The 26,520-nt window shown below is 34.9% G+C and overlaps 4 protein-coding genes and 1 long non-coding RNA gene across 7 annotated transcripts; 2 read left to right on the top strand and 3 right to left on the bottom strand.

The window, feature by feature from the left end:
- The first annotated feature begins 862 nt into the window (after nt 1-862).
- Nucleotides 863-5,189, top strand: LOC105966898 (ankyrin repeat protein SKIP35). Of its 2 annotated transcripts, none has more exons than XM_088821047.1 (4): nt 863-1,233; nt 1,423-2,219; nt 2,907-3,339; nt 4,053-5,189. In XM_088821047.1, exons 2-4 carry the CDS (start codon nt 1,621-1,623, stop codon nt 4,866-4,868), a joined length of 1,848 nt encoding a protein of 615 aa, XP_088677173.1. In that variant the 5' UTR covers nt 863-1,233; nt 1,423-1,620; the 3' UTR covers nt 4,869-5,189. The 2 variants fall into 2 exon arrangements, with proteins under 2 accessions (XP_088677173.1, XP_088677172.1); XM_088821046.1 differs by having other exon boundaries at nt 1,050-1,311.
- A 271-nt stretch (nt 5,190-5,460) lies between these two features.
- On the bottom strand, nt 5,461-6,752 carry LOC105966895 (uncharacterized). The gene is made up of 2 exons (XR_016032324.1): nt 6,364-6,752; nt 5,461-6,144 (listed from the first exon to the last, which is right to left on the bottom strand). It is a non-coding gene; the product is annotated as an uncharacterized LOC105966895 (long non-coding RNA).
- Nucleotides 6,753-10,125: 3,373 nt separating this feature from the next.
- On the bottom strand, nt 10,126-12,078 carry LOC105966894 (desiccation-related protein At2g46140). Its single transcript, XM_012991468.2, has 2 exons — nt 11,868-12,078; nt 10,126-11,273 (listed from the first exon to the last, which is right to left on the bottom strand). The coding sequence occupies exon 2, from the start codon at nt 11,268-11,270 to the stop codon at nt 10,359-10,361; it is 912 nt and encodes a 303-aa protein (XP_012846922.2). The 5' UTR covers nt 11,271-11,273; nt 11,868-12,078; the 3' UTR covers nt 10,126-10,358.
- Nucleotides 12,079-15,964: 3,886 nt separating this feature from the next.
- LOC105961469 (potassium transporter 4) lies at nt 15,965-21,736 on the top strand. Of its 2 annotated transcripts, none has more exons than XM_012985698.2 (11): nt 15,965-16,114; nt 16,316-16,470; nt 16,747-16,887; nt 17,032-17,272; nt 17,365-17,610; nt 18,232-18,282; nt 18,375-18,635; nt 19,233-19,285; nt 19,358-19,472; nt 19,654-19,908; nt 20,318-21,736. In XM_012985698.2, the coding sequence occupies exons 3-11, from the start codon at nt 16,759-16,761 to the stop codon at nt 21,412-21,414; spliced, it is 2,448 nt and encodes an 815-aa protein (XP_012841152.1). In that variant the 5' UTR covers nt 15,965-16,114; nt 16,316-16,470; nt 16,747-16,758; the 3' UTR covers nt 21,415-21,736. The 2 variants fall into 2 exon arrangements, with proteins under 2 accessions (XP_012841152.1, XP_088677183.1); XM_088821057.1 differs by having other exon boundaries at nt 16,010-16,195.
- A 207-nt stretch (nt 21,737-21,943) lies between these two features.
- NVL (no vein-like protein) lies at nt 21,944-26,342 on the bottom strand. Its single transcript, XM_012985699.2, has 4 exons — nt 25,752-26,342; nt 23,838-24,175; nt 23,051-23,672; nt 21,944-22,941 (listed from the first exon to the last, which is right to left on the bottom strand). The coding sequence occupies exons 1-4, from the start codon at nt 26,271-26,273 to the stop codon at nt 22,204-22,206; spliced, it is 2,220 nt and encodes a 739-aa protein (XP_012841153.2). The 5' UTR covers nt 26,274-26,342; the 3' UTR covers nt 21,944-22,203.
- Between the last annotated feature and the right edge of the window lie 178 nt (nt 26,343-26,520).

Here is a 26,520-nt window from a genome sequence, read left to right as displayed (position 1 = left end):
ATTATATATATAATATATGAAATTTATGTGAGTAATCATACATTTCTACATATAATCTATTCTCTCTTTTTTCAATAAAAAAGAATACACAATATTGAGAAAAAGAATCCGAACTCGATAATTTCTTATTATATTATCTCACATACTAGACCACTTGTAACGGACGAAGGGGCGGGGTGCGGACCCCGCCCCTGCAGAATTTTTTTTTTTTTTTGGGTTATTTTTGTATTAATTTATACATTTTAGCCTTCCAAAGTTAAATTTTATATCATTTTACTCCAAAAAGGTTTTTAGCCCCCCACCCAAAATAACCTGGATCCGCCCCTGAACGGACGGACAATTTTTTTTATGTATATGTGTGATTGCTCGTAGATCTACTCTCTATGGTTGTCGGATTATCTTATGCTAAAGTTTAATACACATTCATATGGTGGAAGTTTGAACGGAACTTGTGAGCTTTGTGAATTCAGATTTGAAAATTGAAAATTGAAAATTTTGGGGTAATATATTTCATTTTAAATATTTAAAATTAATTAGTTTCCCATATTTTCGAAAATTCAAAATTGAAATACATACTAAGTTTCGATTTTCAATCATATATTAATTTTCAAACATGCATTTCTATTATCAATTTTATTGTACATTTTATATTATATAAGACTAAGAAAAGCTGGATTTTTTTTTATCTTGTTGGTCTGCTCCGAAAATATTCGATTTTGGAATTAATTTATTATTTATGAACTAACTTAATTATAATAAACCACTTAATTATTCATTGGGAGGTCATATAATATGACATAAGTGGGATTTTATATTAATAATAGTTATAATCAACCCAATATTATATGTAATTTATAATTTTATAAATAATAAATAAATTAAAAAAAAAAAACCAGGTGTGGGGGCCCACCCACCAAAGGAGGCAACCCTTTTGTGGTGGTACGCGGTGGTACGGGAACTTTCCCTTTCATCGCTCCGTCACCACCCACCACCTCTGTTTACACAGAATTTTTCCCTTTTTTTTTTTTTTTTATTTTTTTTTATAAATAATATATAGAAAAAAAAAAGAAAAAAAAAAGCAAAAATTGAAGGAAGGAAGAAAAAAAAAGAAAGAGAGGAAGAAAAGGTTGATGACGAAAATCCAAAAGAGGTGAGGGCCATCCATCCACTGGAACAAAGAGACAACCACCCACAAGTCACAACCCCTTTCTCTCTCCACTCCCACATTTTCATGTACCCTCTCTTTCTCTCTCTATAATTTTTCCCCTTTCATAAAAAAACAGGTTTCTTTGCATTTTTTGTTGATTCGAGGTTCTTCTCTTTCTGTAATTTCATTTCATTCATTTATAGGTTATTTTGGGTGTTAGTTGAGGTAATTTTGCTGTTGTTGTTTTCAATTGACATGTTTTTATGAATTTTCAGGTGGATCGATTTCTGTAGGTCAAGGGGTTTGGGCGGTGGTGGGGGTTTTCCGATGGCCGTGATGACGGCGGAGTTATTTGCCCACACATGAATTCTTCTATTTAATCAATTTATTTACACAATTCAATTTGGATTGAAAATTAAGAATTTCACGATTTGTTGGGTACAATCTGAGGCTAAATATGAGATATATGTGTGATGGAAAAAAGTGCCCCAGATATTGATATGGAAGTGCCTCAGTGTTCCGAAATAGAAATGATGGAAATGGGAACATCTGAGGCTGAACCTTTTAGTTCCGACAAGAATGTCGAAGGATGTCATAGCAATGTGATTTTCTCGAGAGAAGCCCCTCTCGTTATTAAGGAAGATTTAAACGCAAGTCCTTGTAATTGCAGTGTCGAGAAACTTAAATCCAAATTAGCCGCTTCTGCTTCTGCTTCTGCTTCTGATAAAGGGAAAACCGAGAGGAAATTGTGCCGACAAGATAGGATTGAGTTAGGGCGGTTGTTTCAAGGGGCTGTGAGTTCGCACGATTGGGAACTTGCTGACAGTCTGGTCGTCTTAGCGGACCCTCAGACTCTAAACGATGCACTGTGCATTTCTTTGGATTCGATATGGTTCTTGAGCAAACAGGAAGAGTTGTATGGGGTTAATGGAATGATTAAGAGGATAATTGATAGTGGGGCGTACGATTTCACTCGAGCTGCACTTAGGACTTCTTTTCTTGCTTCGTGTGTTTCTGCTTGTCAGAGTCGGACAATGAGCCTTGCAGAAACTGTCACAGTGATGTCACAAAGGTATAAAACATTCTTTTTGTTCATATTTCTCTCTCTATATTTGAATATGAAATTGTGATTCTATTACATAAGATGACTTTTTTGTGTCGTCACTCAAATTTACATAGTCATTTGGGTTTTATTCGTATCTAACTAATTTATTAACTGAGTGTTAGAGCTCGTGTGTTTTACCGATCTTCGATATGACTGATCTTCTTTCCTCTGCTTTTAGCCTTCAATTTCCAAATCGAACGCTAGTCTTTGTCAATGAATTCATTCTGTATTATCGATAAGTTATTGGTTTTTCATTGTGAAGAGAAGATTGGAACTTTACCTTTTGTTATGAGATAATCCTTTAACTATGTAAATATGTAATGGAGGCTGACAACGGTATTGCAATTTGCAGATCTTAACATCAAGAGATGTATATAGATTCTGTAAAGTAAAACTAAATTTAAATAATTTTGAACCTTCTTTTGTAAGTTGTAACTAAATGAACTCGAGTATTTCATCACAAGCTTGCACCTTTTACACATGCATGTACAAGCAGTACCACACACATGTATGCACTCGATCTCTTTCATTATCAACCTTTAAATTAAGAACCGGTTACAATGGTGTGTGCACAAAGTTCTTAGTTGTTTATATCATTATTCAAAAAAGCCCAACAAGTCAAGATTCAGTTTTTATACCTTCACATCCTAACAGGTTGAGTGAAAGGCTCCAAGAATGCAATGGAGACGAAGTTTTAAAAGCAGAAGCCAGTGCAAAAGTCCAGAAATTCACCGAATGGGCACTTAAATGCATAAGTTTCCATTCTCGATCCCAAGGAAATACGGACAGAGTATTTCAAAGCTCTGCTGTTGAGATACAACTACAGTTATCGGCTTTCAAGAACTTCCTCGATCTAGCTGGCAATCGTCTTTCTGGAAGGGATTTCTCCGAAGCATTTGATGCTGCTTGTTTCCCACTTACATTATTCTCAAGTACGTTTGACCATAGTTGGGCCTCGGGTGCATCTGCAACTGCAGTACAAGGTTTGTTGGATATTCTTGTTGATGGTGGTGCGGATAATGTTAACCAGTGTTTTCTTGAGGCTTCACGTTTTGGGAGCACAGAACTTGTTCGCATTTTATTGCAGGTACTATTTTATTTTCGACGCCTTGTGATTGATCGATGGTTTTTTTTTTTTATTTGTGTGTGTGTGTAGTTATTAATGACTCTTCGTTAATTTCTTTCTCCCTATACCTTTGAGTTTATCTATTCGTTTTGCATTTGAAAATTTTCTAATGTTTTTATAGGACTTAATCATTTTTTAACGATTAAAAAATTTGTCTTATTTTTTATCTGACAAATAATTGTGGCGTAATTTTTTAAATGAAATGAAATAACTGAAAAGACTTATCAGAATTAAATAAAATAAATAAAAATAAAAATTATAACTGGAATAGAAAATTTTACTTGAAGTACTTCAAAGTAAGTGGTGTTGCACCTCATTTTTCCCTTGTAAAGGTGTCAGAAGTATTTCTCATCATCTAATTAAGAATATAAATGTTATTGTACCATTAAAATACGCAAATATATTTATATTTTTAGTAATTTTGAATAAAATATAGAACTCTTGTGATTTTCAATTCAATTTGCCGTTTAACAACCTTGAAAGTACCAACAGTTTTGCAGTTTTTCTAAGCAAAATTATATGCATGATAATGGACTCTCTTCCCCTCTTATTAAATTTCAAAACCCCTTCAAATTTTGGTTTTGTCCCATTTTCTTTTTCTTGAATATCCACGTACTTTAATCATTCTATTCCTTGGATTAATAAGTTCGTTTCTCAATTTGTGGTTGTTTTAGATTGCTCAACGCAACAGCTTGGATGTGGATGCTGACTTGGCATTAGGATTTGCCTCTCACTATGGCAAAATCGCCACGATGGAATGCCTAGTCGAAGAGGGCAACGCCACCGCTTTCCTCGGTCCACTGATGAGAGCCGCCGAACGAGGCTCAATGACGGTGGTTCAATGGTTCATCCAAAAGGGGTGCAGAGAGATGGAGCTCTGCCTAGCCCTCACAGCCGCCACATCCACCAGCCAGCTCTCAATCGCCGCCCACCTCCTCCCCCAAGTCCCCCACCACGTCATCACCGCCCTTGCCCCCGAGATCCTAAGAGCCGCCGGCGAACGGAGTGGCGGGTCCCTCGACGGGGTCGCCTTCCTCCTACGCGCCGACTTTCTGGCGGACCCCGTCGCAACCTACGCGGTTGCTGACGTCATCGCCCGGTCGTCCGGCGAGGAGGGAGCGGCGACCCCCGAGCTGAGGGCTTTTTTACGCGAGCATTGGTCGGAGGAGGCTTACTTGGATGGGTTGAGATTAGGGGAATTGCATTTCTTGAACGTGGTGAGGATTTTGAAAAGGGGCGGATTGGAGAGTTGCTTGAGGGATCTTCCGGGCCCGTTACAGGTGGCGGTTGCTTATTTGCCGCTGTATAGGGAGTGCGTGGGGCCGGGGGGTAAATTGTTGTCGCAGAGGCATAGGGGGCTGCTTGTGGAAGCTTCTAGAAGGCTTGGGGGTGTGGTGCTGGACGAACCGGGGCAGAGGAGGGAGTTGTTGGCGGTATTGGAGCAGCATCTTCCTCCGTTTTTGCTCGATCGCGCTGGTGTGGATTATTAGTACAGATTTTGAGAGTGAAGTCTCCTTTTTTTATTTTTTTCTTTCTTTCTTTTCGCCATTTGCATGTCATGGTATAGATAATAAACAAAGTATTGAGTCGTTTTTTCGGTAGTTAGGTAGAGTACTTGTGGTCGTTTCGTTGTTGGTTCTTGGTTGATGCTGAAAACATACTTGGAAAGGATGCCTCTTAAACAACCTTATTATTTGTAAGAGAGAAACTGTGTACAAGTATGTAGTTGGCTATGTATTAGAGGCATATATCAATGTATGTATATTGGTCACCTTTGTCGTTGTAAGATTATTCCAAATCATCTTATACTCTTATTCGGTTCTTGATTATTAAGTTTCATCGACGAAATACGATTTGATTCTTAAATTACGGACGTTTTAATATTAGATCTAATATAATTAATTAAACCGAACATCTTAATTCGCAACCGAAAATGCGGAAATTCAATCTAATTCATATTCATCCGATCCATTTAACCGAATGAGACCGCTATTACCCAATGATTTGCCATACAAAAGAAACACAAATTGTAGAGTGCGAGTGCAAGATCAAATGACTCCAAACCAAAGAGAATTAATATGCAAGTTAATAATAAGGGTGAATAATATTTATAAGAAATCAAAGAACCATGCTGCTACATTTACTTCTCAACCAAAAACAAAATAAAAGAAAATGGGAGTGGTGATGTTACCATTTACACATAAGTATGAGTGGCCTCCCTAACACCAGATGGCATAAAAGCCAGCATCACTAAAAGCCCCATAATGAAAATAGGCAGCAAGAGCAGCAAAAACGGAGGAGGCGGCAGTGGCGGCACCACCAGCGGCAATATCAGCAACGACGCCGTTAGCCCAATCAGCAGAAGCATCGACTCCAACGTGAAGCACCGAAACATTTTCTTGCTATGATTCCCTTTCGTGAAAGAAGACCGCTTTTGATTATAGTTATCGATTTTCTTTACTTCAACATAGGAGATACTAGGATTATTATTATTCTTTGATCTTCTTACATCCATAATGCTGTTCAAATAGTACTGATCTTGGAGATTCATCGAATCTTTCGACATTGCTGATTTCGATTTGTGATGATGCTCCAAATTCATTTAAAAAAAAAGGGACTTCCAAGTTTGCAAACTCTGTTGTACTAAATCTTGAATTAGGATAAAGATTCGATTTTTTTGCCAGCAGGACAAAATTTCTGAGAAATCCCACTTCAGAAATGGATCTTTCTAGAGTTATGGAATCAAATGTGAACAAAATTCAACCCCTGCAATTGAAAATCAGAAGAAATTTAGAAACCCCAGTATCAAATTAGCAAACATAGTATACAATAATACATGGGAGCAGGGCAATCAGATTTTCAACAGTTCAATATTCAATATATAACACAATTAAAGAGAAAATAAATATTAAAATAAAAAATAAAGACAACCCATGTAAGAATTCGATGTGTAAAAATATAATCTTTGAGGAGATGTGTACATACCTATTATAAGTTTTGTGCAAAATTGAGGTTAAAAATGGAGTCTTTAAAATGGTGTGGGTTTTCTGTGAGAAAGAAAAACCAGATGATTCGGTGAGGGAGAGAGAAAGAAATCAAGAATTGCTATTTGAAGGTGGGACGAAAGAGATTTGGATGGATTATGGGTGTTTGCTGCCTTAATTAATAGTTAGATATAGATATACAAAAGAAATATATATGTATACATACATGCATAGATTACTTGATTCAAGAAACTCCCAAATTGTGTGTGTTGTGTGTGAGAGAGAAAGAGATGAAAAGGAGGGGTGGATTCAGTGAATGGGCAAAATCAAGTGGGGCTGGTTGACAATCAAAAATTATTTATTTTCAAAGATTTTGATCAAATGCAATTTATGATATGATTTTATGAATTTGAATTTGAAGGGGAATGTCCCCAAGCCCTAGGTTCTTCACCCCTAGACCCATTATGTGTGTAATTACTTTATTACCCCTCAAAAGGAATTAATGGATTTCTTTTGGTGTAAGTCTTTGTATTCTAGTTCAAATATAAGAGCATCTCAAGAACTCTTTTATAAGGGATGACCTAATTATTCAGCAAGTGAGTTTGTGTTAATTGACTCATGTTTGAATCCATTTGGTAACGATCGTTAGGTGAAATTTATCACATATGATTAGGTCAATGTGGTTTACGTTTCTCGTATGATTTACAAGCTATTGTACAAAAGTGTAATATTACTCTGTGCACCTTAAGCTTAAGCTACTAAATATATATTTTTAATGACAATTACTTAAAATAGTTACAAGTAGGTTTTTGCATTTGATAAACTTAGTATTAATAGTATTTAATTTAATTTAAATAATATAGAATGTCTAGCATTTAAGGACATCTGATATCCATTGAATTCCAATGTCTACTTAATTGTGCTAACTCAAGACATGATAACAATTTAAAATAGGCTTTGGAAGTTTCATTCTTCTTTCTTTGGACCCATCCCTTAATTGTTCCTCATTTTACCTAACTTTGTATTAAAATAAAATTAATAATATTAAGTTAATTATTTTTAATCACCAAGTGGTAGGTTAATTAACTTCTAATTTTATTGAATATAGTAGCATTTATTTACGGGTTTTAACTTTTTATTGTAGGTCTAATTTATATTGAATCTCGTCACTCGTCAGCCGTTCGTTACTAACTCTTCAAGTATTATATAATCAATTAAATTTAATAGTAGCAATTCGAAAGTTTCGAGATGAAACTACAAGATTACACTCGATACGTTAAAATGAAAACGAGGAAAACAATTTTCTAGTGTTTGGAAATTAGGAGAAGAAATTCAAAGAAATAGGGCTATTCCTCCTATTTTGACAAAATAATTTGCTTTTTTTCTTGGTGCATGCATTAATTAATTAATTAATTAATTAGAAGACCAAAGTTTTAAGCAAATCTTTAATTTTAGTCCTGTATAAAGCTTGCATGCCAAAATTGAACCTACCAACTATTGCTTTGTGTATGGATACTTTCTTTTTATGTTATTCTATTATATTCAACTTTTGAATAAAATGACGATGATTATTATTCTTTGCTTAATTTTGCTGTTCTGGTTATAAATCCAAATGATTCAAATCAATTTTCTTTTTAAATATGAAATTCCAGAATAACTTACATACTACGATTGCAGTTTGTAGAAAATTATGATTAAAAAGAATAATATCAATTTATCAATCTCAATTTCAAAACACGAAAACTGTATTTCTATTTGTAAGCTTTACAACACAATTTGAACTAACCAAATTGAAGTTATAATTAAAAAAAAAAAATACAAAGTGACTTAATTTGTTAATTTTTTTGTGTTGGACTTGTTAAATGGGTCAACCAACTAAGCAAGACTGTGTCTATTACGTGTGTTTGTTTCAAAATACAGTGGATATTTATAATTAATTTAATATTATTAAATTTTTTATTTATTTAAATTAATTAGAATAATTTTAAAAAAAGAAAAGAATATAATGATGGGCATATGATGTGATAATATGGGTGGGTGTATGTATGTATACAAGTTGTGGATAAAACCCCATCACGTGAATTGTGACCTTTCCCATTCATACAAATTACAATACATCTCCCCCCATGCAATTTCTTATCATTTTCTAATTCCTCGTACTATCCTCTTTTTTTTCTTTTTTTTTTTTTTTTATTTTTAATTTAAGATTCATGAATTGGATTTAATATTTTTTTATATATATAGAATTAATTGTAGTACTTTTTAAGATGTAATAATAATAATGAAATGCTAGTCATCCAAATCTTAGTGTGGTGGATTGTGATTTAAATGATCTAGACTATGTTCACGAGGATCAAGTTCATCGTACATTCCGTGTAATTTGAAAGGTACTATACGACGAATGGGGTTTATGAGGGTATATTTGTGACTGTAAGTTTCTTTTAAAAGTAAAATAAAAAAGAGAATTCTGTTGAAAAGATGGAGAGGGTGAAAAAAAAACAATCAAAAAGGTGAACCAAATTCCGACAAACCGAACCGAGACATTACTAAACCTTAGTTCTACACTATAAAGACAAGAAAAGAAGAAGATCTAGAACATCCAAAACCAAAAAACGAAAAAATTAAATCAAAATGAGAACCGTTAGTTCATGTTCGATTTATGGCAAGAAGCGAGTCGAACCGATTCATGCTTCAACCCTATGGCAACCGAGTAGCGAACCAATAATTCGTAATTAATTATATATTATTTATTTCAATGGTCCACCACTCTTAGAGTTCACAAATATTACAAACATTGTTGAGACCAAAGCACATTTTGAGATATGTTATAACACACATAAACAAACACATATTATATTATATATATAGTAGCATATATATTTAATTAATTAAGCAAGAAATACATGGTCCTTGTTACTACATGTTGTATGTTTGGAATTATTGTGCCCCTTCACCAACTGAAAGTAAAATCATACCTTTGGCCCTACTACCAACATACTTCTTTCTTTATTTCCATGCAATTGTTATAATTATTTATACTTCTAGTTTCTAACATCAAGTAGTCATTAAAAAATATTAAAAAAATACAAATTGATCAGATTTATGAACAAATAAACGAAATACATTGGCGTAAACTCGCTTCATCTTGTGAGAGTTTGTGCTTCACAATCTTCCACTTCAATTTTTGTTTGACCATATTTCAGTTCGAACCTCATAAAATATAAAAAATGTTGTTCTCATATTTAAACAAGAATTTTGACTATAGTGGCGATGCCAATCAGTTTTGTAGATACTAACATCAGGTGAAATACACCGGATAATTTTAAACCATCGATTTACACATAGCAACACAGTGTGCTTAATAAATGGTTAATTATATGGATCTACAGTTTAAAACCACCCCATATAAATTATAATTCAATCATTGTTTTACTTTGTTAAATTTGAATAAATAAAAGGCAAAAGCATCCCATTCTAAGTAAAAGTATATATACATAAATCATAATACATACATCACCCCTTACCCTACCGAATTCTTCATTAACTCATTAAAAACAAAATATTACCTTGTCTTAAAGATAGCAACTACTTCATGACAATTTCATATCCACAAGTTGATAGTTATATTCCAAAGATGCAGTCTTTTTAATAGAGCCAAAACCCGAAATCGAGCGACTCAAAATTCAATTCGAGATCGACCATTACAAGCTCGTACGTATAGTACAAACTCAAATGTAACAACATATTTAACTATGCATCAAAATAAACACAAGAAAGACCCTTGTACCATTCATCACAATGCAAACCACCTCACGAAAATCGCGGGTTTTCGTTTTTGAGTTATTACATAAAAGTTCATTTTTTTTTTGTCGGAAAATGACGAAAATGTTTAAATAATAACAACAAGTGCTCCTCACATATATGCGCAACAAATCAAAAAAAAAAAAAAAAAAAAAAGAAACCGGAGAATATCCTTAGAAACGTACCGAATGATCATCACCAATCACCATCGCCACCATCTTCCTTCTTCTTCTTAAAATGGGTGGTCCCACCGATCTTCGAAACGGGCAACTTCATTTCCCCAAAAGGAGTACTCACATTAATATTCCCTTTTATAGAATATCCCGTCCCTTTCCCTCTAATCATATCCCAAATAGCCGAACCAAATTCCTTTGGCCTAAACGTAATCGGAACATCAATAAAAGTAATCCCATTCTTCTCGATTTTCGCAGATTTATTGAGCTCGGCGCCACCAATGCTGACATCACCCAGCCACACCTCATAATCAAGATCGTTAAGCCCCAAATCAAAGTCGTTCTTATTCTCCAACTTCAAATGAAGAGTCGCAACAGTTTCTTCGATCGAGAATTTCTCGAAACGAATTTTGTCAACGTCGATACTGGGCTTATAAGGTATAGGAATCTCTCCCGTTTTCTCGATTGGCAAAGTCAACCTACCGAAAATGGGTACGTCAACCAGTAACTCAACCTTGACTTTGTAAGGAATTATACTCCCAGGTTTTATATCTGCGTAAGTATTCTTGATATCGTCGTATATAAGACAAACGGGTATTTTAATTGTCTCGGAGCCATGCGCGTGTATTGTGCCCGCATCGGGAATCAATCCAGAAATTAATTTTCTTCCGTCGCTTTCGATTAAGTAGTTGATGTCCACTAGTGGGATTGGAATTGGATTAGGGTTTTTAACGAGGACATCTACGACTATATCTGCCTTTTGGAGGTCGATGTGGGGAAAGTGGATTGAGGTGAAATCAGCGGTCGGTTTTCCGAATCCAACTGTTTCCTCGATTTTATCGCCGATATCGTGCATGAAACCTTTCACTTTCCCGAGGAATCCGCCTTTGACTTCGTCTTTCTTGTCTGTGTTGGAGTCATCGTGAGACGCCATGACCTATCGAAGCATTTGCAAAGTTTAGAATGGAGAAAAATTGAAGTTCCGACATGAATAAATATTCGAATTTATCCGACAACGACAAATATAAATATATAATGAAGGGAAACGATAATGTTCGATCGATCTTCAAATGCAAAAAACGGTCGAATCAAGAACTCGTCTTTGTAATGTATGATTACAAACCGAAAGCAAATTTCAAAACAAGAAACACTTGGAACATTAAAAATTGAATCTTTAACCAAAATTTGTGCTCTGGATTATGAATATATGAAGTAAGAGACAATTAGATCCATAAAAACCGAAATGATATATATATATATATATATGATCAGAAAATGCAGAAGAGTTAATATATAATAAAAACCAAGATCCTCAATTTCACCCCTTAATCTTCCCGAAATTTTTAATTCAAACAAATACATCAGAATAACATGTCGGAAAATAAACAGATATATAATGTAAGAAACTTACAAGACCCACAAAGCAGAGACTCTGGATCCGAAAATGTAGATAAAGAAAGAGCATAAAAAACAACCCATCAGCAAAATTGAGATTAAACGCAGAAAAATAAATCAGCGGAGCGAATTTTACCTGTAAATGAAAACTCTTGAAGATTGAATGGTTTGGTTTGGAGTGAGGTTTTGGGCTTTTTTTTCTTTTCTGAAAATGAAATCCTTTGATAAAATCAAATAAATGTTGTTTGCCAATTTGCCCCAGACAAGACAACAAGATGTGGAATCCTTAAACGCGTAATCTTATTACATGACTTGTCAACTGCTAAACAAGAATACTTGTTCAAAATGGAATCTTGTTCTACTTGGTGTAGTATAAATATTTCTTCAAATAACTAGATAGATAGTGGTTTCAATCGTGCTGATTTCCGATTTTCCATTTTTTTATTTTGAATGGAATTCTAATTGTATATAAAATTAAAGAAAATTTCGATTTTCGATCTGATGATTGTTTTTCGAAATATATAATATTTTTGTAATTGCATAATATAATTTATGTTAAAACTTATACAAATACTCAAAGGGCCAAATTCCTAAAAAAATTAATTGGTATCAGAAAATTCCAAAATAGAGAGAAAAAAATTTATTAAACAATTTAATTTTTGAAATTATTATTAATCTATATATATATATATATATATATATATATATATATAAAGACAGACACTCGAACATGTCCGAATAGCCAAGACTCTCGGAGTTTCTAAGCTGCTTGTTGCTGTCAACAAAATGGACGATTCTACTGTCAAGTGGTCAAAACAAAGGTGCGAGCGCGCATTTTTTTAAAATGCATTTTCGATTTCAATTCAACAATCGGATTTCACTTTTTTTCTCATTATGTTTTGTGCCGTCTTTCAGATTTGACGAGATCGAGTCGATAATGATTTTGTTTCTCAAGTCTTCGGGTTATAAAGAAAAAGGTAACATCATCACTTCCTCTTGTAGTATTTATTATCAGCTGCTGCGAATGGTGTTTTTCGCAGACGTACAGTTTCTCCCGATATCTGGTCTTAAGGGGACAAAAGTGTGTGTCCGTGGTGGGATGGTCTGCGCCTTTTTGAAGCTCTCGATTCTATTCAAGTTCCATCACGCGCGTGATCCAAAAGCTCCATTCAGGTATAACCCGATGATCCGTACGATAAATAGTATAATGTTTCGGCTCAGTCGTTGAGGCATGCGAGATTGTCGAGTTGATGCCACAAATCAATCAGCAAACCAAGGAAATAATGAAGAAGAAACCCACCTTTGTTAAGCAAGGTGATCAGGTTTTATGCCGTATTCAGGTAAACATTTTGCTATTTGATTATATGTTTTTGTACGGCCTCGTTTGATTGCCAATTAAAAATTAAATAATCTAATGAAAATCCAATTACTTTAATAGACCCTTGAAGCTCCAACAAAAATGTTTCCTAAAAAGCATGATAACATAATATTTCCGGATCGACCCAAAAAGTTACTGGGTGTACCAAACGAGGCCTAAGTGTTTAAAATATGGTTATTGTTTTTTTTTTTTTAATAACTTGATATGCATCGAAAAGTTCTCTGATTTTCGGCAGCTTGGGCGATTCACTCTTCGTACAGAAGGGAAAACAATTGCTGTGGGAGAAGTTACTCGTCTCGTCAGTCGAGCGTGTAAAGTGTAAACATATTTTGAAGTTGAAGGTACTGAGTTGAGTTCACTGAGTCTGCAGTATATATAGTTGCAATTATTATATGCACTTGAAGCACAAACATTTGTACTTGGCTTGCAGTAGTAAGTAATCTACATAGTATCGATTTTTTGTGACGTATAGGAGTAGAAACTGGAACGGAATTTTCGAATTCCGCCGACTATTTATAATTTGGAACAAATATATGCATATATGTATGTATGTAATTGTGTACAAATTTATGTGAGACATTATACTAGTGTAATTGGCCCAAAAATTGAAGAAATTTGTGCCTTGGGGAAAATAATTTTTAAAATCAAATTAATGGGACAAATGTAATTGTTTATGATTGGGTCATCTAGGGGTGGAAATCGGACGGATCGGATCGGATTTGGGTGTTTCGGAAAATTTCCGATTTTTTTCGGAACTCCAAAACGACTTCCGATTCCGATTCCGATTTTTTCGGAATTCAAAAAGTGATTCCGATTCCGATTTTTTCGGAATTTTCGGAAAATCGGAATTTTTCGGAAATATTCATTTTCGGAATTTTCGGAAATATTTCGGAAATTTTCGGAAATTTTTCGGAAATTTTCGGAATTTTTCGGAATTTTTCAGAATTTTCCCAAAAAAAAAAAAAAAAAAAAAATGAGCACCGACACAGTAGCAAAACAGAACATCTCACACAAAAACACACAACAATTGAATTAAATCAATTGAATGAAGATTAAATTTGAATCAATTAAATTAGATTTATTCTAAAAATACCCGATAGAGAGAGCGGCTTTGCTGGTGGTCGTCGGAGAGCCGGGAGGCATGGTTGCGATGGTGGTGGTTGGAGAATTGGGAGGCGCAAGTGGTGGTGGTCGTCGGAGAATTGGGAGGCGCTGCTGGTGGTGGTCGTCGGAGAATTGGGAGGCGCTGCTGGTGGTGGTGGTCGTCGGAGAGCCGAGATGCGCTAGTGGTGGTGGTCGTCGGAGAACCGAGAGGCAGTGGTGGTGGTGGTCGTCGGAGAAGGCGCTGGTGGTGGTGGGGGAGAAAGAACGGTCGGATTGCTGAGAGAGAGAGAGTCGGGAAATTAGGGTTTCGAAGTAATTTTAATAAATGTTGAGTTTTTGACTTTTGTATGTTTTAGAAAATTAAAAAATAATATATATATATATATATATATATATATATATATATATATATATATATATATATATATATATATATATATATATAATAATTGTAAAAAAAATATTAGTAATATACTATTAATTAGTACAGGCGGATAGATATATACATATATTATATATTATATATAGTAATAAATATTAATATTATAATTGAAAAAATCAGAAAAAATCGGAAATAATCGGAAATAATCGGAATAATTTCGGATCGGAAATCGGAAATTCCGAAATTTTGTAATGTATTTCCGATTCCGATCCGATTTTTTTCGGAATTTTCGGAAATCGGAATTTCGGAATTCGGAATTGAAAAAGTCGTTCCAAAATCGGAATATTTCGGATCGGATTCGGCGGAAATCGGAATTTTCGTTCCAATTTCCACCCCTAGGGTCATCATCAAAAACTTTAATTAATTACCAATTTAATTACTTAATTATGGAGTGTGATGCAGTTGATATGATGTTTCCTAGTATATTTTGTTTGTTATTGTTGAAAGAAAATGATGTCTAATAATTCATTAACTTATGTTTTCCCATAAAAAAATGATTCAATGTATACCTTCCTTGCAAGCAAACAAAACAAAATTGCATTCACTTTACTGCAGTTATCCTAATAAAAATGGTAAATTATGGCCACCTCTGAGGTATAGTGTAATTACGAAAAAAACCCACTTATATTCGGATAATTACAATCACATACACGGCCACTTTTGCGGCGCCAAATTTAGTGGAATATTTTAATTTATATGCAATATTTTCCAATTTGTACCCGTTTTACCCCATTCGAGCTCCATATTTTGAAACAAGATGATCATAAAATGTGTCTATTGGATTGTAAATATTACAAGATTGTGGTGCATCATAAGCTTCATTTTTGCACAAAACGAGTACAAACTACAAAAAAATCCACGAATCTAAAAGATTATGTTGAATTTGACACCCAGACAAGATGAGTTTTTTTTCCGTAATTTTACTTTACCTCATGGCGGTGGCTGTAATTTACCCCAATAAAAGAACATGAAATATCACCATTATGGTTATGTAAAATAAAATTTAAATAGCTAGTGAATTACTCCCTCCATGCTAACATATGTGTCAGCTTTGAGTTTTTGAGCACATATTAAGAAAACTAATAAATGTTGGTCGATTTTAGAGAAAAATATATAAAATGACTAAAATATCCATGTTATTAATGTTATTTCCGTTAATTCTCAGTCAATTAATGAATACTAATAAAGATAAAATTGAGAAAATAGTAATTAATGCATTATTGAAAAATCTAAATTGACAGATAATCTAAACCAAGAAAAATCCCTCAAACAGTTAACTTGGAACGGAGGGAGGGAGTAATTAATTATTTTCCAAAATTAGTATTTGAAATTAATTTTTTGGAGCTTAATGCATAATATTAAATTTACCAGCAACCAATGAATAATAAGCGTCAAAATTCAAATTGCAATATTAATTATATATTGCATTATTGTCTGAACAGTCATTTTAAATTATAAGGTTAATCTCTCCCTTTCTCCTATTTGTTTATTTTTTAGTAATAATCTTCAGTTTTGGTCCCATCACCATCGGAGCTCGGAGGTGAAAAAGACCGCATTTTTCGCATCTGGGCTCTCTCAATTTACTTCATTTTCGTTAGGAATCTTCTGGGTTTTTTCAATTATCGCTCTCTTTTTTTTTTTTTTTCTTTTTTTCTTCAAGGGTTTATAGATAATTTAATCTGCTGAACACGGGTTGCACGCGTACCTAGGTGTACGGATTCCGTTATGCTGTATTGATATACTGCTTTCAGGGTTTTATCTACTTACCAGACTCCTCAGATTTGATTCAATTTTGTCTGAAGGCTGCTTCGTCAGGTACCAACAAACACTTTTCCCTTTTCATTTTTAGGTTTTCTGACCTTTCTAATTGATTATTAATAATATATTCATTAATGAAATTCAATTCTGATTTCAAATTATGGTTTATCTCTGAATTAACTCTTTACTAGGATAGTTATAAACAGCTTCCAAAGATTCTTGCTTGTCATTCAATTCTAATTTCGATTACGGAATTACGATGTTTCGTTTTAATGAATTTTGCGGAAATTGTTTACTGATCTAAGAAAAATTATGCAACTATTTGTTCGATAGGCGAAGAGATAGATGAACCAAATAGATATCGAACCTGAAGAAGATTACAATGACTTGGCCAAGAGGGAAGGTCAAGAATCGACCCATACGCAAGATGAAAATCCCCGTGCAGCGACGAACAAAAGAAAGTTAACACCAAAGGTACATTAATTTGCCAGCTTTAGTACCATGTTAATAGTTATCTAGGATAGTGTAATCCTGTCTGAATTTGATCTCAGTTTTGTAGGCTACGATAGTCGATAAACGCAAATTTTTTTTTAATTTTTTTCGGGTACCATTTTGCAGTTTCTGTTGGCAAGCTTTCCACCGTCGCTAATACTAGCTTATCAAAGCTTCGGTGTAGTATACGGAGATCTGAGCACTTCACCCCTTTACGTTTACAGAAGTATATTCATCGGAAAGTTGCAGGATCACCAAAATTCCGAAACGATATTAGGGGCGTTTTCGTTAATCTTTTGGACCTTAACTCTTATTCCCCTCCTCAAATATGTCATCATTATGCTCAGTGCCGATGATAGTGGCGAAGGTATATCAATAGCCGATAGCCTCTACTAAAATATTTCGATCCAACTTTTTTTTTTTAATATATATTTTTACAATCTTATTGATTCACCTCAGGTGGGACATTTGCACTTTACTCACTTCTGTGTAGACACGGAAAATTCAGTTTACTACCGAACCAACAAGCGGCTGATGAAGAACTCTCTTCTTACAAGTACGGTTCGTCTGGACAGTCTTCATCGTCTGCAGCAATGAAGAGATTTATCGAGAAGCATAAGAAATTTAGGACTGGTTTATTGCTCGTGGTTTTAATGGGGGCTGGTATGGTGATTGGTGATGGTGTTATTACTCCTGCTATGTCAGGTATGGTTTTAGATAAGATCGAGTCGAAACTATTTTGATGTTGGAACGCATAATGGTGGAAATTGGTACGGAATCTCCGAATTCCGCCGAATAATTCTGATTTGGAACGATATTTTTTCATTCTGAATTCCGTAAAATATTTCCTATTTTTTTTGATATTTTAAACGGAATTGGAATATAGATTTTGGTTTTCGAATCCATTTTACTTTTCCGAAAGTTCTGATTTTTCCCGGGAATTCCAAATTATGCTTACGATATCGATAATATTATGTATTTATATTATAAGTGGCTAAGAAAATGGAAATTTCAAATCCGCCCTATTCTGTTACGAATATCTTCAATTTTGGAACAATAGTTTTCATTCTGATTCCGATTTTAATTTCTGAAAAACCGATTTTTTTTTCTTCTGAAAATTAGACTTACAATATCAATATTATTGTGTATTTTAAATTATACGTGATGCTGATTCCGATCCAAACATTTCCGATGTTTGAACATTTCTTTTCATTCCAACCAATTTCCGATATTTGTTTTTTTAATGGAATTGAATTAGTTGAACTTCCGAAAAAAAAAGGATTTTTTTCTGAAACTACCATTGTCAAATTTTAATTTTATTTGCAGTACTATCGTCTGTATCGGGGCTTGACGCTGCTCAGAAAAGAATACCTAATGGTATGCCCGGTTATTACATATTTTTCCTTATTTTTCTCTTTGTTGCTAATTGCTATTACGGTAATAATTGGAACAATCTTTTTAATCCACAGGTGCAGTGCAATTTATCTCTTGCGTCATATTGGTTGGCCTGTTTGCTTTGCAGCACTGTGGGACCCACAAGGTGGGATTCCTGTTTGCGCCGGTAGTTCTCATTTGGCTGGTTTCGATTTTCGCCATTGGTATATATAATGTTATTAAGTGGAACCCGAAAGCTGTGTTTGCTCTTTCTCCGCATTATATTATTAAATTCTTTAAGCAAACCGGTAAAGATGGATGGATTTCACTTGGTGGGGTTCTCCTTTCCATAACAGGTAATAATAATATAGACTCGACTTTTTTGTCCCTTTAGAATATCGTTTTTTGTGCGCTCGTGTTTATGTTATTCGACATGTAATTCACTTTACTATTTCCCAATTTATCCCGATTCCGATACAAACTTTTCCGATTTTGGAACAATATTTTTCATTCCAAATTCCTAAAATTCCGATTTTTACGGATTATTTTGGATCGGAATTTGAATGTATATTTGCTGATCCAATTCCAATTCTGAAATTCTATTTTTTTCCCGATAATTACACTTGTAATATTAATATTATTATTTATTTTATATTTAGGCAATAAAAAATAGGAATTTCCGAATTCCCTCGATTTGATTCGAAAATTTTCGATTTTGAAACAAGTTTTTTTATTCCAATTTCAAAATTTCCGAAATTTCAATTTCCAATTTCCAAATTTCCTTTTTTTTTTGAAAAAAAATGTAATTATTGTTTGTTACTTCCGAAAATAATCGATTTTTTTTCGAAAGTTCTAATTTTGATTCGATTCGTCAGATATCCACCCCTAATTGAGGATGATGAATTGCTTTCCTGTTGAATATAATTAATGCCCATATTTTTGTGGCCAATCAGGTACCGAAGCAATGTTTGCAGATCTTGGCCATTTTTCTGCAAGCTCAATACGGGTAAGCCCCGTTTTTTGAAGTTGCAGCAGTTCCAAATATTAATTTCTAATATGAATATTTTTGCATTTACAGATTGCTTTCGTATTCCTCGTATACCCTTGTTTGGTTATGCAATATATGGGGCAAGCTGCTTATCTGTCAAAAAATATCTCCTCAATTCCAAATAGCTTCTACGATTCAATTCCCGGTTAGTATGTGTGTGTGTGTGTGTGTCTATATATATATATATATATATATATATATATATATATATATATATATATATATATATATATATATATATATATATATATATATAGATATAGATATATTTGGATATCGTTTTATCCATATTTTGTTTTCTAAAAAGTGTCGGCTTTTTCTTGCAGGTAGTGTATTTTGGCCTATGTTTGTAATTGCGACACTTGCAGCTATTGTAGCTAGTCAAGCTATAATCTCAGCCACATTCTCGATTGTTAAGCAATGCAGTGCGCTTGGTTGTTTCCCTCGTGTTAAAGTCGTACACACCTCAAAACAAATCTACGGTCAGATATACATACCGGAAATTAATTGGATTCTCATGATTCTTACTCTTGCTGTTGCCGTTGGCTTCCCCGACATTACTACCATCGGGAATGCATATGGTAAGCCGAATATGTAAATATAATACCCGGAAAAAACCCTAATTTAAAAATCTTATATCCAAAAAGTCCCCGAATAAATTATCATCATTAAATATAATAGTCAATTCTTGATAATAAGTTATAATTAAACAATTTTCTTAGATAACGTACATTCTTAATTAATTGTCTTCCATCAAAAGCAAAATAAATCATAATTTATTATTATGAATCACTCATTATTTTTTAAATTAAGTATCATTTCTTGGGAATTTCTATATTTTATTAATATTGGTACTGTTAAGAAATTGTTGTTTTTAGTATCCTGTTATCCTTTTCGAAAAGAAAAAAAACGCAACTCCTTTACTACCGATTTGTTCTTAAATCAAATAATTTATGTTCTAACAAGTCTCGATTTTTATTTGTTTTACAGGTCTAGCTGTAATGTCGGTGATGTTCATCACGACATTTCTAATGGCACTCGTAATGGTCATCGTTTGGCAAAGAAGTTCGATTCTTGCCATTACATTCCTCGTTTTCTTCTGGTTCATCGAAGCCGCTTACTTATCCGCCGCGTACGTGAAAATCACACAAGGAGGATGGGTCTCCCTCGTACTCTCTCTCTTCTTCATGTCTCTCATGTTCGTTTGGCATTACGGTACTCGAAGAAAATACAATTTCGATCTACACAACAAAGTCCCTTTAAAATGGATCCTAGGCCTAGGCCCAAGCCTAGGCATAGTTCGTGTACCCGGAATAGGCTTAATATACTCCGAATTAGCAACCGGGGTCCCACCGATTTTCTCTCACTTCGTCACTAATCTCCCGGCTTTCCACAACGTGTTGGTTTTCGTGTGCGTGAAGTCCGTCCCGGTTCCCTATGTCTCCCCCGAGGAGAGATTTCTCATCGGACGAATTTGCCCCCGGCCGTACCGTATGTACAGATGCATCGTGAGGTACGGGTATAAAGACATGCAAGGAGACGATGGTAATTTCGAGAACCAACTCATTCAAAGCATAGCGGAGTTTATCCAAATGGAGTCGGTCGAGCCTCGATTCTCGAGCCCAGATGCTTTGTCGTACGACGGGCGGATGGCCGTGGTGAGTGCTTCTAGGACATTCGAGTCCGTTTCGAGTTTGATTGTGTCGGAGGTCGAGGAGTGTGGCGATAGCAATTTCGATTCGATCCGGAGTAGCAAATCTTCAACTTTGCGAAGTCTGAGTTTGGGTCACGACGAGGAGAATCCTAGGGTTAGGAGGAGGCAAGTGAGGTTTAGTGTGCCGGAAAATATTGGGATTGATCCGTGTGTGAAGGAAGAGCTTTTGGATTTGATAGAGGCGAAGGAATCGGGAGTTGCGTATATAATGGGACACTCGTATGTGAAGGCTAGAAGGTCGTCTTCGTTTTTGAAGAAATTGGTTATTGATTTCGGCTATTCATTTCTTCGGAAGAATTGTAGGGGTCCCGCTGTGGCGCTTCACATTCCTCATATTAGTCTTATTGAGGTTGGAATGATATATCATGTCTGAAAAAGATTTGTCGAGGAATGTTTGGTACTCTTTTACATGTGTCCAAATAAGATTGTTTTGTGAAACAGAGAAATGTTTTTTCTTTTGGGGGTGTATCTTTTATGTGTATGTATATATAGGAGACTTATTTGGATTCGGGTTTTTCATGTCGGAAAAACATCTAGAAAGGGTAGTTTTGGATATTGAATAATGCTCGTGTTTATGATGAAATGCAGGATATGTAACTGTGTCCTGTCGTAAAATATAACTCCGATGAAGTTCATTGTGATATGTAAGTAACATAAACAAACTATGATTATTTTATGACCCTTTCGTTTGTTTATACCGGAAAATCCTCTACTCCGAAGCTTGTGTTCGATTGACCAATAAAAAACCCTGCTTTCATTTTGATTGAATGTAGATTCATTTTGATTGAACCACGTAAACCTTTCCTTTTCATTTACTACACTTCGAATCTCTGAAATTAGGGTTTATTGAGGATAAATACAAGAGTAATTTTCATTTAGTAAGGAATCAAGAAGGGTAAAGATTTGATGAAGAAAGAAATCTTAGATGCGGTTCCCAGGTATCAGTACAACTTTCTATGTCACAAATCTACATAAAACGGACGACGGCCGAAAAATAATCAAATTGACAAATAAAAGTTACTGCCCAGTCTCAAGGGCAGTTATGTAATTTAACATACCAACATCTACCGGAGTTCTTCCTCAGCCACCCATTTCTCAATCGCGCCCACCCAAGTACGTATATTTGATCACCGAAACATATATTACGTCTGACAAACTCTCATTAATTTGGAACCACAAACGATAACCTGAGACTGCCAAGCTGGCACAACCTCGCCGGATTTTTGTAGACAGTCACCTTCGCCATATTGTCATCCGCTAAAACGACATGCGCAATGCTGAAAGACTCACCTTTCTCGATCGCAAATTGCCACTCCCTCATTGATATAAGGAACCAATTCTTTTTCACGGATTTGGTCGCTTTAACTTCAATATATTCCCTCGTATTTTCATCATCTCCCAACACAATATCATAAGGTAGGCCAGTCTCGTTTTTTTCATTGACCCAGTTCACACAAGCCTCGCCTAATTTATCCACGAAATATTTCGAAGCCACAAGCTCCCCTAATCTCCCTGTAAGTTGCATCTGCTCTGCAAATACTTCATCTCTGTCCGTACAATTTGTTGTAATAAAAGTGCTAGAATTGTTCGACCGGGTCTCGGAAATATCCGCATCGGGTGAAACTGATCCTTGAGCAATAGCAATTGTCTTTGGATCAACCTCAATATTGAATTCGGTGCTGATTCCAGAAATAGATATATCAGATTGTTCGATATTTTTGTCGCCAAAAATACCCTCTCTTGGTTTTTTCAAACCAGATGCACTTGTGGAACTGAAACCAGGGGCGGTTTTCCAATCGACAGGTGGCCAATTTGAGATGTTGAGCACCGTCGGGGTCCGTTCCTCAATTTTTGTAGAAAGACAATTTTCCAGCAGTGATTTGACCGCTGCAAAAAGTTTCTTCACCCAAAACAAAAACAAACATATATCAATCAGTCAAAGAAAAAAGCACATGCATTTCCACTTTCACAAACTGTTTTCATAGCTATATCTGAAATCAAGATATTACCTCGTCTGCATTGCTTCCCTGGCATATTTCCTTCCAAGTTTTAACAAACATCCTTAATGATTCATCGGAGAGAGGATGACAACCTATCTCCTTAGTACCAGAGCTTATTGGCTCGATTGTTGGCTCGACTGATGGCTCGATTGTTGGCTCGACTGATGGCTCGATTGTTGGCTCGATAATCGCATCAACCACGTTCCTTTTATTCTTTTTCTTGCGAGGCAAAGAAGCGCTGCAACTCATCTTCTCGTGTTTCCTCTTCCTTTTGGAACCCAGTCTTTTAATTTCTTCCGTTACTGATGGATAGGGGCATTTACTGACGGGTCTACTATTTGTAAGTGGCAAACTGTAGTTTTCTCTCTCTGTATTCTTCTCATTATATTCATTAGCTTCACTATCATCGTCTGAACTCGATGAAGCGAATCTTATGTGTTTGCCACAAAATTGGGTATTTAAAGAAGAGAAAGACTTGATAGTAAGCTCGTCATCCGTCTCTTTTTTCTGCGAGGAAATGAGTAGGCCCTTCGGGCTCTTTTTAACAGATTCCGTTCTTATCTTCTCATAGCATTTTTCTAATACATCTTCTTCTGATTGCTTCGCCTTTTTAATATGATTAATATATACTCTGGACACAGGACGTAAAAAACAAAATCATGAAATGAAGATAAAAATTTGATGATAAAAACAGCAAATACTCGAGGAGGATATGCAAGATGGTTTTTCAAGAAACATTAATATTGAAGCTTTTGCACCGAGAAAAAATATAAAAATAAAATTAAACGTAACATACCCTAAGTTCTGGACACGAACACAAAGCTTTTCCCTGCTACTGACAGATTGCTTCTCACAAATAAAATCCAAAAAGGTATCAACTCTAATTTCTGTTTTCTTGTGAGTATCAATAAACTCACGTATGTAAGAAATTATCTCTTCGTTTCTTATCCTGTACACTTCTGTCACATCAGAAGGCACAGAAAAATAATGCACAACAAGTGGGTGTTGTAATAAGGGACCCAATCCCAGCTCTTCAAACTGTTCAATGCCCTCGCTCTCACAGATTGCCACTTCCATTTCATACAATGAAGTAATTCTTCTTACCTCAACAAAGCAATGCATGAATGCATTGATCTTTGATAAAGTAATGAAAAAGACAAAAGAAAACCAAACTAAAACATGTTAGATATTCAATGAACGTGAAGGAGCATTTAGTAACACTTATGCTCTGTATTAGTACTCTTGGAAAGATCAACAAAAAAGAGAACCAAAAATTCAGCATTCAATGGTTTATTGTTGGCAAACAAATTAGTTTACAACTATTGCACTGATGCTAAATGCACCGATATGCTATATATTCCAAAGACACTAAAAGCATCTCGAATCGTCCGGAGGCTCCCGGCCTCTCCCCCTCCCACTCCCTACCTCGTTTCCAACCATTCACCACCACCACCATCATCTATTCCAAAGATGACAACAACAACATTGACATTTGACAATAATAAAAATAATAATAAAATGTAATAATGATAATAATAATAATACAAATAATAAAAATAATATTGATAATAATAATAATACAAATAGGTAATTAAAAGTTGCAAAATAGTCTCTTTCACGATGGTAGACAAATATAAAAATTGAACTTAAAGATAATAAATTTGGAGGTTTAATGTAAAAATACTATAAAGAAACATATTTTAAAAAAACCAAAAAATAATTAAAAAAACAAAAAAAGAATAAAAGGAAACAAAAAAAATATCAAAAAAACTAAAAAAAGAAGAAGATAAAACAAAGGATATAAAGAAGCAATAAAAAAAAAGGAAAAAAGGAAAAATGAAAAGCATAAATGGAAAACAAAGGAGATAAAGAAAGTAACTGACAGGCTAATGGTAAATTGATGGAAATGACCAAATAAAAAGTGTTAAATTGTTGAAACATGAGGGATTAAATCTGTTTTTGGTGAACAAGGGGACTAAATGTTAAATCAAGGTAAACTTGAGGGAAGAAAAGAGTATTTTTCCCAAAAACAAATTGAAATGTATGCAACACATACTGAAGAGCCCGTCTAGAGGCTGAGGGCCGTCCCTTATGTTTGCCACTAATTCACATTTGGTCCCATGTTCACAAAAAACACATTTGGCCCCTTAAGTTACCACATTTTACATTGTTGGTACCTTCCGTCAATAAAACATTAGTGGCTAACGGAATTGCACACGTAACGGGCATGTGCGCCCCATTCCATCAAATTATGTCAATACCATCGAGGGACTAAAAGTGTTTGTTAAGAACTAAAGGGACCAAAGATGTTTTAGTCGTGAAGGACCATAAGTGTATTTTTTCCTGTACTTTTCTAGCCAGAATCCGTTCATTACTAAAAACCAATTAACGTAGGGGACCAAACGTGTAACGTGGTTAAATCGAGGGACCAAAAGTAATTTCTTAATGTTTTAGTCGTAAACACGATAGACAAAAAGTGTATTTTTCCCCAAGAATGTCATAAATCCGAAAACCCTCCCGAGAAGTACCGATTTTTTCTACATTGATTCGTTCCAAATAAAGGTCTTCATTTCATGAATACCACACCCAAATTTTTCAACGAAGGAAACAGAGAGTAAAACTTCACAATTTTCCATGAATATCACATAAAAAGTTTCAACATAAATGCTGCATAACTCCAAAAAGAAAAAAAAAAGTATAGTCGGCGCACCTTCCCTTCGATGATCATTAGGTGTTTAAGCGAAGGCACTTGCTGCATTTTGAGTCCCAAACTCTCCCAAGACTCCGCTTTTACCATCAACAAAGCCTCCTGCGAAACTTTCCAGGAAGAAACGTTCTGATTCGACCCGAGCAACTCAGCCCGAGCCCTAATCACCGCGTTATCGAGTTCATCAACAATCTCCCTTTGCGAATTAACGTGCTGTGGCGGAAATTTACAGCTACTGCTGTTGTTAACATTAGGGTGCGGTGCTTGAACATTGTTGTTGTTGTTGTCGTAATTCAGTTGAATTGGGAAATTACTGTTGGTGAAGAGCTGCTGATTCTGTGGGTATATGTTAGGGTTTTGCAGAAAGGGATTGAAGTTAGGCCATAAATTGAGGGTTTGTTGGGGGAAGAAGAGATTGGGGTTCGGGAATAAATTAGGGTTCAGATGAATTTGTTGATGTTGTGGCGGCTGCGGTACACCACAACCGCCGCCGGCGGGTCGGAAGAGCCCCGGGTGTCCGTACATTGTAGAGAGAAGAAGAGAGTTGTTAAACGCGGCACGGTGGGGGCGGAACGAAAATCCTCTATATATATAGTGTGTGATGAGGAATTTGAATTTAGGGTGCCATATATGTTGGTATATTTGTAAAAATACATTTTTCTCCCCTTAAGTTTACTCCAATTTAATCTGTTGGTGAGCAAATAAGATCGTTTTAAAAAAATACCTCTACCCCACTTTTTTTATTTAAGATCTTAGAGCAACTCCAATGCTA

Source organism: Erythranthe guttata, chromosome 7, assembly GCF_056151865.1.
Source record: "Erythranthe guttata isolate IM_541 chromosome 7, IM_541, whole genome shotgun sequence".
Taxonomy (NCBI): domain Eukaryota; kingdom Viridiplantae; phylum Streptophyta; class Magnoliopsida; order Lamiales; family Phrymaceae; genus Erythranthe; species Erythranthe guttata.
This window is presented reverse-complemented; position numbering and strand designations above follow the sequence as displayed.